Source organism: Balaenoptera borealis, assembly GCF_965194805.1.
Source record: "Balaenoptera borealis genome assembly, chromosome: 6".
Lineage (NCBI taxonomy): Eukaryota > Metazoa > Chordata > Mammalia > Artiodactyla > Balaenopteridae > Balaenoptera > Balaenoptera borealis.
The window spans coordinates 65,244,925-65,259,634 of NC_138863.1; the positions used below are offsets into that span (position 1 = coordinate 65,244,925).

A 14,710-nucleotide genomic window follows, 5' to 3' on the forward strand; every position below is an offset into this window, starting at 1 on the left:
GGGAGAGAATGGGGCCAGCTCAGAGGAAGTGAGGCTGAGAGGTAAAAAAGAAGAAATATGATCAAGGAGATACTCAGTTTTTTAAACAAACACTTGTGAAGTGCTTATAAAGAGCCAGGCACAGTCTTAAGCACTTTACAAAAACAGCTTACTTAATCCTCTTAACAAACCTATGAGGTAGGTACTATTATAATCTTGACTTTATAATTGAGGAAATTGAGACACAGAGAAGTTAAGAAACTTGTCTAATGTCATTCAGCTAATAAATGAAGGAGGGCTTCCCTGGTGGCACAGTGGTTAAGAATCTGCCTGCCAATGCAGGGGACACGGGTTCGAGCCCTGGTCTGGGAAGATCCCACATGCTGGGGAGCAGCGAAGCCCATGCGCCACAACTGCTGAGCCTGCGTTCTAGAGCCCGTGAGCCACAACTACTGAGCCCGCATGCTACAACTACTGAGGCCCGCGCACCTAGAGCCCATGCTCCGCAACAAGAGAATGAGAAGCCCGCGCACTGCAACGAAGAGTAGCCCCTGCTCGCTGCAACTAGAGAAAGCCCGCCCGCAGCAACGAAGACCCAATGCAACCAAAAATAAATACATAAAATAAATTTATAAAATAAATAAATAAATAAATGAAGGAGCAGGGATTTGGGCCCAGGTGATCATGCTCCATCCCAGTGCTCTTAGCTACTACGCTAGAGACATACTGTGAGTCCTTAATTACATCAATGGTTCACAATGGGTTCTCAAAGAAAAGAAGGAAAGAGGGAAGGAAGGAAGAAGGGAAGGGAAGGGAAGGGATATCCCTGATTTTTTGCATTTGCCAATTCCCTTGGTATAAATATTCTCAACATGGCTGATTTCAAGCTGTTAACACGATATTATCTGGTTTGCAAAATTCCTGAAAATGTAATAATCAAAGAGTTGGTACAAGCCAGTTGCTCTAGTACACCCCTGGAACTTACATCAAACCTCCCTTCCACAAGACTGCATTTTTATGAATCTGTAATGTTCCTTTTGGTTTAAGACTCTTGTGGTTGGGTTTTTGGTCTTTTGCAATATAAAGCATCCTAACTGATACCAAGTTTCACAGATGATGAAATGCTTTCATGGAAACTGCTCTTGGTCATCTTTGACCGCCACAATCACCTCATGAGATAGACAATACACTCATCAGTTTCTCCATCATAACTCAACAGAAACTGAGACTTGAGGGGGTTATGAATTTGGACTATGTAGTACTGGCTACATAATTTGCCACACTCAGTGCAAAATGAAAATGTAGGGTCCCTTATTCCAAAATCATTAAGAATTTCAAGATGACAGCAGAGCATGAAACTAAGTGCAGGGCCCCTCTAAGCCTGGAGCCCTGTTTAACTGCCCACAATGAAGATGGCCCTGGGTCTAGGGGACTCAGCTGATAAATGTCAGAGGTGGTGTGTGAACTCAGATCTACAAGTCCCATAGCCCTTACACTCTATCACACTGCTTCCCTGCAGAATAAAGGATATGGAAATACTTTACCTATACTTCTACGTAGGATTTATTTAAATTATTAATGACGACTATATAGCATGTGGTTGATCAGTTTCAAGTAAACACATATACTTGATTCACTTAGAATCCTATGTTGCAAGAGCTATACATTAGGTCACAAGTATATCCAATCTTAATTTATTTACATTACATTTCCTTCAGGCAAAATTAAAAGAAATCTTACCGTAAACTTATTGTGAGCAACTTACATTGCACATTTTTTTTTCTTGTTTACTTTTCAAACAAAGCCAGAAAAAGAAAACAAATACTATTCCACATACCAGACTTTTAATCAATCTATCTGATATACTGCTCCTGATGCCACCTTACAAACCCAACTGCCTTAATAGTCACAACTTAGGCAACTCTAAATACCCTAGGGAGTTTTCTGAAAAAACAAGCAAGCAAACAAACAAACAAAACCAAAAAACAAAAACAAACCCCACGTTTATCTCTGACTACAACATTTCAGAAATACCCCAGTTACTTTCTTCCTCCTGGAAAACCTGGGCCTAAGTCCAGCTGTTTACAGCGCAATTACTATTTTCCAAAGTGCCAGGCTCACTCTAATGAGTTTTATTACTTAGATTTTCACATTCAAAAATCATAACCCATGACAATATTCGGTAATATATGACAACGGAGTAATGAAATGGGAAATAATCTTTTATATAAGAGAGCATTTAGAAGTTGTATTATGCAGTTTTATATAACATCTGGTTTCCACTACTCAATTTTTGGTGATTTTTAAAGAAAGCAGAAAACTCATCACGATAAGCAGCTGAATAATGCTTCAAATTTAATCTATGCAAACAAATAACAGATAGTTTATCATGAATTATAACCTAAAGGCAGAGGCTCAATGTATTGTTCTCAACATTTCTATTTACCTGTTGACTAACCTAGGCTACTTAATTTTCATTTTTGTTTGAGACATTAGAAGCCAAGAGAAAAAATATTCCAGTATGATTCCCTAGAAACATGGCAAAATGCTCCAAGTAAATCAATCAATACATTGATATGCTTTAAAGGTGATTTTCTAAAACATTTTAAAGTATTTGTTTATTTATTTATTTATGGCTGTGTTGGGTCTTCGTTTCTGTGCGAGGGCATTCTCTAGTTGTGGCAAGCGGGGCCCACTCTTCATCGCGGTGCGCGGGCCTCTCACTATCGCGGCCTCTCTTGTTGCGGAGCACAGGCTCCAGACGCGCAGGCTCAGTAATTGTGGCTCACGGGCCCAGCTGCTCCGCGGCATGTGGGATCTTCCCAAACCAGGGCTCGAACCCGTGTCCCCTGCATTGGCAGGCGGATTCTCAACCACTGCGCCACCAGGGAAGCCCTCTAAAACATTTTAAAATTACAATTCTTGTTAATGAGTAATGAAAATAAATATACCACCAAAGAGGGCAGGGATGTGTGTTTTATATTAGCACTGAAATGAAAGCATTTCAACCAGACATGATTTATCCTTTACCAACAGTAGTACTACCTGCTCAGATCTGCCCTGGTGCTGGTATTGGTACTGAGTAAAGGTATTACAGGAAGAAGCAGTTTTGTCCTTCTCAAATTGTTTCTTCACTCTGGCCAAACCACCAGGCACTGTGCGCATTTCTGATTCTTCCAGCATCTAAGACAAGAAAAAGGAAAGAAAAAGGAAATTTCAGCTTGACATCTTCTCAGGATGGGATTCTCAAGCTATTTTTTAAAAAATGGCTGATAATTATTGGGTGGTATATTAAAAAGATATTAACATACACAATTATTTCAGGAGGATCTTATTACAGAAAACCTTAATAAAAATAATTTCTCCATGTTGTTTTTTCCTGTATCAGTCTTTTGATATAAAGTCAGAGGATCTTCAAAATATTGAGTTAATTTTCCTTATCTCAGATAGATTTTGATGTCTGGAGATTAGATCTGTTAGAATGGATTTCTCTCATAATACACAGACTAGCAGAAATTAGAATAATGGATTCAATTTTAATCCACAACAAAGTTGTCATTAAAATTCCAAATGTCTATATAGGTAACACATTATTAAGAATATTAAAAAACATTTGACTTATTCCAAAATGTATTTAAATCATTAAGGATGAACAAAATAGCTTTGAAGCTATTTTGGGAAGCATATTTTTATTAATATACAAAAATATTAATATTAGTAAAAATAACAACTACTTAATACATAGTGCTGAGTGATTTTCTATGTATTTACATACATTTTGTCACTTGATGCTTCTCCATGTTCTGTGAGATACGGTCATTTATGGTGGGGATGTCTAAGTTTAGAAGGATTCAGGTCTATCATTGGCATTTTACAGATGAGAAAGCCTATTCCAGTAGGTGTCATTTAGAACAACCTGAATAACTTTGAGGAGTCTTGTCAGATATTATGCCCCTGTGGGAAGTGCAGTAATTCGAAGGCTTTGGTTCTGATGATTCAGCACATTCCCCAGCCTAGCGGGCACTCAAGCCCAGATGGGATGACAACTGTCAAGCAAACAGGCCCCAGGCCAACCCACTTTCCTCTAAGATACATCCAGGTCCACCTGAAACTGGGAGGAGACTCAGTGACACTTCATGCACAGGAGGTCTCCTGAGGTCTAGCCTAGTCCTGACATAACCCTGGAAACCTTGAGACCTGAGAGTAACTGAATGCCTGTGAGCTGAGGTTCCCATACCTTGGACTGTGGACTCCTGGGATCCTGAAATCTTTACCCAAATATGTAGTTCCTCAAACAAATACTAAAAACACAGCTACTAAATTGGGGTTTTCCATACTCCAAAATACTGGAGGTGAAATTAATATTCAGGATTATCTGAATTACTAGCAAATACTCAAGTGGTTGCTTTATCAAGTTCATAACCTTTCCCTAGTTACAGGGACTGCCAAATATTTAAGAATATGCACATTGACTCTATGGAAAGAAGGTATACATTCTATCAAATTCTGCAACAAACTTCAGGTGTAAATCCTGGTCAATTACTGTCACTTGATACATGTTAAAGTCATTAGAAATTATGACATCTCTTTTGAAATTTAAGATAAAGAAAGGGAAGGGTGAATTAAGGCTACAATATTTCTTTTACCCCCTCTGCCATTTAATTTACATAAATGGCCTTCTTCAATTGATCATATGCAGATAATATATACATATTAAATTACAGAAATTAAGGCAAATTTTGTTAAGAAGAAACTTACTTTTTCCAACAACTATAAACAGTGTCCAAATGATGTGCAAATTAATCTGGTAAGCCTCATTAATTATGCTAACGAGTGGATACTTTACTAGTGTGTGCGTTTACACAAAAATATCAGTTCCTATACTGAACAGGTTGCCTCTTATCAACTAAATGAATTAAAAAACAGATATATCGATTCATTTACTTTAGCACTGTGCTTTGGAATCAGATCATGTTACACAGGCAAAAACGCATACAGTTGATTATTTCTACTAGTAGTACAACCATGACCCTAGCCCTCCTGATGCTGCTCTCCGGCCTAAGGGAGAAAGTCCTTTGAGCTATAGTTTAGTTAGTGGTGGTGATGAGGTCTTCTTGTTCAGCTCAGCTTGGAAAGTTTACATATGTAAGATGGCAGGACTTACTCAAGGAGAAGCCTATGGCCATGAGCTGGAGTGATGTTTCTTTGCTCAGACTGAGATCACTTTGCCTTGTTTACCACCATGTACTAACATCCCAACTAATCCATGTAATTGTGAATGACCACATAACTTAGATTGCTTTGTGTTGAACCTTTTTAAAAATGTTTATCCTTATTCTATGTTTCTTATTCTTGGACGCAGAAACAAGATTTGGAATTTAATGGATATGCCGATAATAATTATTCTATTAACGAGTTAGTTTAAATACTTAATACAGAACCTACCTAATGTTATTTTAATAATAAGTTAATTTAAATACATAACACTTAAACCTAGGTAAGTATATTCCATACAGAATCAGCAATTTCCTTTACAAAGAACTGTTCTTGGTTTGTAGGGCATAATAGAAATAACAATCTGGGGAGTTGGACAGACAGTAATTCTAATCCCAGTTGTGACACTTACAACCTTGGGCTAGAGTTCCTGAACCTCAGTTTTCTTTCCTATAAACTGGGAATAGCAATATATTTCTCACAGATTTCTTGGAAGTGTTAAAAAAGATAAGGGAAATAAAACTGCACAGTACAGAACCTGTTACTTTGTTGCCTAACAAATGTTACTTTTCCTTTCTCCTCTAGGGGGCTTCTGAGGACCGATGCCTTTTCACAGGCAGGCCTTTCGTTTAGGTTCAACAAAATGCCATCTGCCTGAGTCTAGGACAAAGAGAAACTGATCTAGGACAAACAGAAACTGATCTAGGACAAAGAGAAACTACTTCAATGTGACTGAAATATAATGGATTCAGTTTGGGGCCAAATCAGTGACTTCCAAATTTTGCACATAAAATATTTGGTTTATTTGTATAGACAGAAATTTTGTTATAAGCAGTTTCCATGATTTTTTGATTGAACAAACATTTGATGCAACTGACCAAATAAGGTAGTTATTTTGCTTTACTTTAGATATTTATCAGGATTTCTCTGAGACAATATGTGTGCTCATTTTTTCTCAAAATATTAGTTTAGGGCCAAACCAAACAGTAGGGCACTTTTTTTGGACCAAAGATGCTTTCTTATATAAGAGGAGGCAGTTGAATATAGTTAAAAGACTACTAGAGTCAAGAGACTGGAATCTAGTCTGGCTTTGTCCCTGTCTAATTGCATGATCTACCATAAATCGCTGCCCCTGAATTTGTTTTGTCTGTAAATGGGCAGGAAAGAGAAGGATTATTAAATTCCTTATATGTAGAATTTCTTCAGAGTAGCATTAAAATTTTAAATTTTTATATTAAATAGTGAGATAATTTAGTTTCCTTATGTGTCCAATTTAAATATTCTCCTTTTAGTACACTATAAATACGAATCATGCCTTATACAAATTTGTTTTATGGTATATTCTCCTAGTGTTTAGCAAGATAAAAGTCTTCCTAGATAAAAGATTGCTTACTAAACAACCAGTCTTTAACTAGGTATTTTCAAAGTCAGTTTGTTTCACCAAGAATCATGTTTCCAATTTAGAATACTAATTTGTAGTAAAGTTCCTTAATGATCCAGCAGGGGGTGCTATGTAAGAAGAGTGGCAGGAGGCGCTGGAGAGATACTATTAGTTTTGGAAGTGATGAAGTTACTTATGTCATTTCTGTACATTCATTCAAAATCTATGGTGCGCCTGAAATGTATTTCAATAACTATGTAAAAACTTAAATGTCATCTAGAATTGCAACATTGTTAATGAGTTTGGCACAGTCATTCTTGTCTCTGAATGATTTGTAAAGAAAATTGTTCAGAGCAGCTATTTTAGAATACCAGCCTTCTTGGCTATTCTCTCTCTCTCTTTCTCTTTTGGTTAAATGAACAACTTTGCTAATTTGGAGATTATAATTATAAAAGAATATCCTTATATTCCATTAAGCTATAAAGCTGCTACTGATAAAATGACTTACCAAATCCTGTGGATCGAAGGCCACAGAATATGGAACCCAACAAATTCTTTTGAATATGACTTTATTATGCATTTGCTCTAAAAACTGGTGGTCTTACTGAATCCTGCTGTTTCCTGTAATCATAATTGGTTTAGCAGAGTCCCTACATTGCTAATCGCCCTCATTTCTATGTTGATTAAGCTACTTCTAATGGATTTAGGGCATACAGAGAAACGAGAAAAGCAAAAGAAATTATACTGCCAGTGAATTTAAATGAACTATACATGAGACCAAGGAGGGCAGCATGCAGACCCACATTATTAAGATCTGAAATTAATCCCCAACCTTCCCAAGGAGAATAGCTATAGGTTAAATGATAATTATGGCAGTAGTAACACATTTATACAGTGCCTTATGGCTTACACGTAAATTATCTCTTTTACTCTTCACAGAGACCCTCTGCAGCAGATGGTTTTTTCCCCATTTTTCAGTTAAGGAAACTGAAGTTCAGAGAAGGGTTAAGATAGTAGCTCAAGTTCACACAACTAATAAGGGGCAGAGCTGAAGCTTAATTTCAGATACTCTGGATTTGATACACACTATTTCTGTGTTTTTTCTACTTTATCCCATTGTCCAGTAGTATTCTTATGGTGCAGTGTTAAGGAGGCATGTGGAAGGCAGACAAGCAGCCTGCCTAATGCAGAAGCGCTAGAAGCAGCTTACATTGGCGGAGGAGCTGCGGCAGTCACCCTTGGAAACAGCTGCCTGGTACCTCGCCATCCGCTCCTTCAAGGACACCACCTCCTGGAGGTCTGACACACCCTCTCTCTGCGCAGCACTGTCTTCTGCAAATCCACTCGCAGGCTTACTAGGGCCAGCAGTCACTGAAAACAAATGTAGCATCGTTTCAGGTTTTGAAAAGAAAATAGCATCATCTTAGGAACAGTGAAGGCACTTAAAACATCTGGTCTCGGAAAACAGACTGTAACATTCCATGGTATTTTCCACGTTTCATGGTCACCCTCTTTTTTTCAAGCTTTCAAGCAAAGCTACAAAATGCCTACACAGAAGCATATGCTTATGCAAACAGCAAAAGAAAATATTGTCCCCACTCCTACTCCTGCAATTATTCTGATAAACGATAGGTATTTATTAAGAGATACATAATGTTAATGAACATTTCCTAAAGCATTATGTGTTGGAGTTATGCTAAATGCTATAAAAGCATCATCTCATTTACTTCTCTAACATCCTCATGAGGTAGGTTCTATTATTTTCTAAAATTTATAGATAAAGAAAATGGAGAGTCAGAGTAGTTAAAAAACTTTCCCATGATCACACAATTAGTTAAGTGTCAGATTTGGTGGTTTGACTAAATCTTTGGCAAGTCTAAAAATTGCTCTTTGCTTCTCTCCCTACCCTTCAACCCTCAAGGAGATAAATCTAAAATATGTGAATGCTATGAGAACTACAGACTGTGGATTTTTTTCCTTTTATTCCATAGAGGCATGTGTAACATAAGAAAGAAATAATAGTCCCATTAAAAAAAAACCTTTGTCAGTTGTTCCAGAGCATCTTATATTTTCCCATGTAAGCCATCTACCTGACAAAAATACAGGGTATTAGGAATTACATACTTGCCAACAGAGCAAAAGACTGATTGCATGATCACAGGATAACAGTTGTTAGAAACAGAAATGTCTTAGAGATGATACAGCCTCACCTAGTCTAACCAACTCCTTTTAGGCATAAGGAAACATGTCTAAATATTTCCTTATGTGAAAGAAACCTAAGGACCCTCCCTGGTTAATGTGATGGTTATTTAGATATAGGTGCCAGAGTTGGTTCCAAAACTAGTTTTTCTTATTTTATCCAGTGTTCTTTGCTGTTATCACTCTGCTTGTTGGGTTACTCTTAAAGAATTGTAATTACAAAATCATTTCAAGGGCTCCTTCTGGGACCAACCAGTATATGGTGTGTGTGTGTGTATATGTGTGTATGTGTGGGTTTTGATATGTTTATCACTCATTCATACACCCCCTGCCTTTCACCTTAGGGCTGGTAGTTTTTTGGACTCACAGGGTTAGCGGTCTTTGGTATACTTTGTTATTTGAATCGGTTTGATTTAATTACAATGAACCAAGTCCCAAACAACCCCAGGTAACAGACCACCAAGCTGTTCCTTCCCTGCCCTGTTCTCCCTACCTTCTTACCCAGTCCCCACATTGAACCATCTTATTACATTGTTTGTTCTTTCTATTAGCTTCTCCAAGATTTCTGTACATAACAGCAGTTGAGAACAACTACTGCGACCCAGGAAAAATTAAAAATCATTTGTTTTTTGACTCCCTGCGTATTTGCTTTTCCTTAAGGACTTCGTATTCAGTTAAAATTTTCATTTATTTTAATAAAATTTGTAAACATATTTTTAAAATTTTAATATTTATTTTTTATATTTTATTTCACACAGTATTGAAAGGAAAAAAATATAAAGGAATAAGACCTTGTATCATATGAATGCTGTGATTGTAGAAACTGATACGTTCCCAATAAATGTCAGTTAGTTTTTAAAATTCAGCTGTCTTCCAAAACCTCATATCCACACAAAGGTACACTCCTCCAGTTGATCCTGATAAAAAGAGATTCCCACCAACTACTGAAAGTCTTTCACATGCTGAAGAAAATATATCTTTATTTTCCTTTCTGGATTATCTATTTGCACAGATGAATTCCGTTTATGTTCAGCTGTACTCTTCTTACTTTGTTGTAAATGGTCGCTATATAAATTTTATTGGACATGAACCACTGAAGTTTTTCCACATTAAGATATAAATTTCATTTTGCACATTATTAATTAAAGATGTCATTCTTTTATTAATCTTAACAGAAAGTCAGCAGTTTATTTTTGCAAAAATTTACAGAGAGTAGTTACTTTCGAAATACTTCCGAATGGTTTTTATCATTTTCATCCTACTGGGAAATGCCTAAGATTAATGGTCAGGAAATCAGTTGCCTGAGTATTAAGAGATTTGGATTCCATTGCCTTGTAGCCTTTTATTCTGATCACAGAAAAAACATTACATTTTAATCTCTCTCTCTCTTTGTCTCTCTTTGTCTCGCTCTCTCTCCTTCCCTTTTTCCCATCAATAACTTTGCCTACGCAGGTAGGGTCATGGAATAGAAAACCAACCTTCAGCTAACAAACTGTGTCCATGTTGTTTCTTAACCTCCTAAGTCAGTGTCTTTCAATTTCCTCATCTGAAAAACAAGGTGATGTTTCCTGACTAGTATACTATAAGGCAGTGCACCTATCTGTTCCTATCTTGATGCTGATGACACCTGATGTAAATTTGTAGGGTTGATAAGACAGTCTCTTACTTAGGGACTTAGGGATGTGTGGGGAAGAAGATAGGAACATTGGTCGCCTGACCTCACAATGTGCTATTTCAGAAGACTTGGATGCAACTGAGATTGGAAACAGTGTTAAATGAGTTTAGGGTAACTATAAAGAGAAAGGTAACACAGAAGAACAAGTTGGGTGTAAGACAGACTCAAGGATGTATTGTACAACATGGGGAATATAGCCAATATTTTGTAATAACTGTAAATGGAAAGTAACATTTAAAATTTATATAAAAATTTTTAAAAAGCAAATAATTGACTGAAAAAAATGATGCTACTGTCATCAATAAATAAGTCTATAGAATAAAGTAAAAAGTACTTTGACCTCTTTATTTCACTAAGAGAACACTTGCTAATATCTGAGTTGTGAAGCTGATATTTGCTCTGTCTGATTTACAGTACAGGTGTAAGCAGAGGTGTGCCTGATTTCCTAGCCGTGGTGAAATCAGAAGAAAGGAAAGTTATCAAAGGTGAGAAGAGAACTAAGGGTATTGAAGGTTTCTTAGAAGAATTAAAATACACATTGAAGGCAGTTAATAGAGTAATATATGCTGCAGAAGAGAAAACCAATAACATACTAACAACAATGTGAAAGAAGATGACAAAGATAGAGAACAGACAGCAAAATTCAAACTAGAAGATAACAGCATTTCCATGGGAGGGAGGGAGAGTGGGCAGAACAAATGAAATACAATAGAAGAAATTTTTGCTGAAGATAAAATTTGGGCATAGATTTAAAGTATTTACCATAATATAGGAATAAACTTAATTTTAAAACACCAATATATCAGCAAATCCTAGTAAAACATTTCAGAATCAAGGAAAAAGAAAAGTTCTACAATTATCCAGACACGATCCAGATATGAAGAGTTTCTGTGATGAAGAAACAAAATTCAGAAATCCTGAGGTATCTTCTTTAAAACACTGAACACTAAAAGCAGTCAGAGAACTGATTACTGGTTACTGAAATTTTAGTTTTGAGGACTACTCTATGAGAATTCAAGTTGTTACTCATGTGAGAAGTCAACAAAAAGCCAAACACAGTCCATTTAACAAAAGTCAGCCAAAAAAGAAAACAAAGAGCCTTAACAAAGAAAACCAAATGTAATAGTGTAAAACCAAATGTAAATAAACACGGGTCAAACTTCACCCTAAAAGACAAAGACAAATAAATCCAACCATATGCCACCTGCAAGACACAAAATTTAAAAAGAAAATATTGGCCAAGAAATTGTGAGGCAAAAATAAATGAAGAGAAGTTATCATGACTATATTCCTTTCATGCAAAGTAGCATTAAAGACAAAATATGTTAAATGAAATAGAGAGCTATTCTGTAGATAGAAGATGCTGCCCCACTATGAAGCTGTAACAACGATGTGACTCTACATGCTGACTAGCATAGTACAGAAACATATAAAGAGCATCTGCAACAAGAAGAAGAATTTTATGGGACTGTAATTGCTGTGGATGACTTTAACTTTCTTCCATCTTTGCCATATGAAACTTCAAAAATAAATTATTTGAATTATATAATTAATAAAGTTTATTTTAATATACTTATTCATTATTATTAAATAAACATTGATTATCTACAATAAGCATAAGACACATTCACTATGCTCCAGAGATTTCAGTCTAGTTGGCAAGAGAAACAGGCAATTATAGCCCAAGGAGTTTATGGTTTTGCACCAGGTGAGTTGGGAGCCTACGGGGGAGAACCTAATCCACCTGGGCGTGTCAGTGAGCTAGGTGTTGGGAAGGCATCCTGAGAAGTGGAACATTTGCACTGAAACACGAAGGAGTTGGCCATGTGACTATGTGGAAGAGAGAACAATGCAGAAAAGGGAGGAAACAGCAGAATTACCAACAAATCATGTTGGGAAAAGTAGGTAATGATTTTGAGGAAAACATTCAGAGTTCCTCACCACACTGCATATTACACACGGAGTATTAGATAAAGAGTTAAATGCTTTTTAAAATGATGAAAAATTCTTCGAGAGATATAAGTAATTCATAAAATGATCTTAGTTGGACTTTCTAAGCATGAAAATTCAAAGTGAAAAAATCTTTCAAAAAATTTATAAGGCAAAAGGAAAATGGAAAAGGGACAATTATAATAAATATGTTGAAGTGTTAATTTTCTGGAAAGAATATTGGTTGGAAAAAAAACTAACATTATTGAAAAGACAGGTAAAGGACTTAAAACAATGATTCACAAGTAAAAAAATAATAGCAAATATGTATAAAGTGCTTTCTATGTGTCAGATTAGTTAGTCTTTTTAATGGTCTCAACCACCCTATGAGGTAGAGACTATATTTATTTTTAATCTCCATTTTACAGATAAGGAAACAGAGACACAGAAAAGATTGTAAAACTTGCTCAAGATCATGTGGCTGGTGAGCTTCAGAGCTGGAAGGGAAGCTAGACAGTCTGGCTCCAGGTTCTGTGACTTAAGCGCAATTCTATGTATGCTACATCTCAAGAAGTACAAGAGTCCAAAAACCAAAAGACAAACCCAAACAATCACTTGCCCAAGGAAACAGATGAAGGAAAATTCAAACAACAAAAAGATGCCTTTTTTGTTGTTAACTGACTCATTGCCTATGCAATAAAATATATACAATAAACAAATAGTCCTGGATAACTAACGCAATGTATAAGTATGACTCAAAAGAAATTGTAAGGTTCAATAGTAATTTGAACTCTCGAGCAGAAAAATGAGAATTTAATGATTTTTTTCTTGGAAATTTTCTAAAATCAATTCGAGAAGCCTTTATTTAGTCCAAACTAAAAGCCAGGCAGAGAATGAGTAGGGGTGTCACATGGAAGCCCACAAAGCTGATGCAAATATAGATGCCAGCTTCAAAGAGGCAAGCGTACTTTTGGTGACATATCAATAGCCTTGCTATTATATTCTGGATGCATTATAAAGAAGTCAACTGCTTTGAACTCAGAAAAGTGATTGAGAACTAAATTGGGAGAATGACGAACTAAATTCTATCAAATCTAAATATACAATCTATAATCCAGCTCGGATTTGTGTACAGCATATCATACCAATGGACATACCATAGACTCAGAGCCATTAGCATGAATAAATTTCCTATAATTTATAATATTTGCATATCCCTCAGCTAATAATAAAATCCATCTCTTTTAAACGTTCAGAATGCTGCTGCCAAGTCAAATTTGTAATCAATTTGAGTTTTATATATTTTACCCTCATTTGAATATTATAAAGCCAAGAAATGGAGAATAAAATGAAAGAGCAAGTGTATAGCACAATCTTGCATTAATTTACAATTTTTAAAAAACATGGAGAGGAAGGGCAAAGACTAAAATGAGTGGAAGTGTATGCCATGATGGCACGAAAGCTATACTGTGCCACCCCTCCAGCATACGAACCCAGTGAATCAGATTCCATCTTTTAAACTAACCTCCCTATGGTCCCACTCCCCAAAAATGCATTGTGTTGTGTGTACTACTGTCACCTTCCCCAAAATCCATCCATTCATCTGATTAGCATGATTTATACATTAACAAAAACAGATCATCTCTCAGGGTAATAAAAAGGATTAGTTCTTGCCTCCTTACTAAATCTTCCATAACCACTATTCTCCTAATTCACCAGGTGCTGGAAGATATCCTATACATCCAGTTGCCTGACAGAGGAAAATGACAAGATTTAGCAATATGGTAAACAAAATATTGGTCCTCCAAAGATGTGCACACCCTTATTCCCAGAATTTGTGAATACGCTACATTACATGGCAAAAGGGACTTTGCAGATGTGATTAAGTTAAGGATTTTGAGATGGGGAGATTATCCTGGATTGTCCAGGTGGGTTCAATGTAGTCACAAGGGTTCTTATAAGTGAAAGAGGGGCAGGAGAGTCAGAATCAGAAAGGAGAGGTAATGACAGAAGGAGACAGAAAGGGAAGAAGAAGAAGAAGAAAAAGAAGAAGGAGAAGGAGAAGGAGAAGAGGGGGGAGGGGGGAGGGAGAAGAAGAGGGAGAGGAAGAAAAAGAAAGAGAGAGAGAAAGAGATTCATTGCAGAATCTAAACTACTGGCTTTGAAAGTGGAGGAAAGGTCCCATGAGTCTAGGAATGTAGGTAGAGGCTAAAAGCTGGAAAAGGCAAGGAAGGAAACAGGCAACCTCCCTCATAGAGCTTTTAGGAGGAGTGGGGCCCCAGCCAACACCTTGATTTTGACCCAGCGAAACTCATTTTGCATTTTGGACCTCC

At 36.5% G+C, this 14,710-nt stretch overlaps 1 protein-coding gene across 2 annotated transcripts in view; it reads right to left on the minus strand.

Moving 5' to 3' along the window:
• Window positions 1–14,710, minus strand: part of XIRP2 (xin actin binding repeat containing 2) — a 67,803-nt gene that overhangs the window by 37,308 nt on the left and 15,785 nt on the right. For both annotated transcript variants that reach the window (XM_082396837.1, XM_082396836.1), the window contains exons 2-3: window positions 7,785–7,945; window positions 3,025–3,162 (exon numbers count right to left, since the gene is read on the minus strand). In XM_082396837.1, coding sequence (XP_082252963.1) covers window positions 3,025–3,162; window positions 7,785–7,841 — 195 coding nt within the window. In that variant the 5' untranslated portion in view covers window positions 7,842–7,945. The remainder of the gene's footprint in view (window positions 1–3,024; window positions 3,163–7,784; window positions 7,946–14,710) is intronic.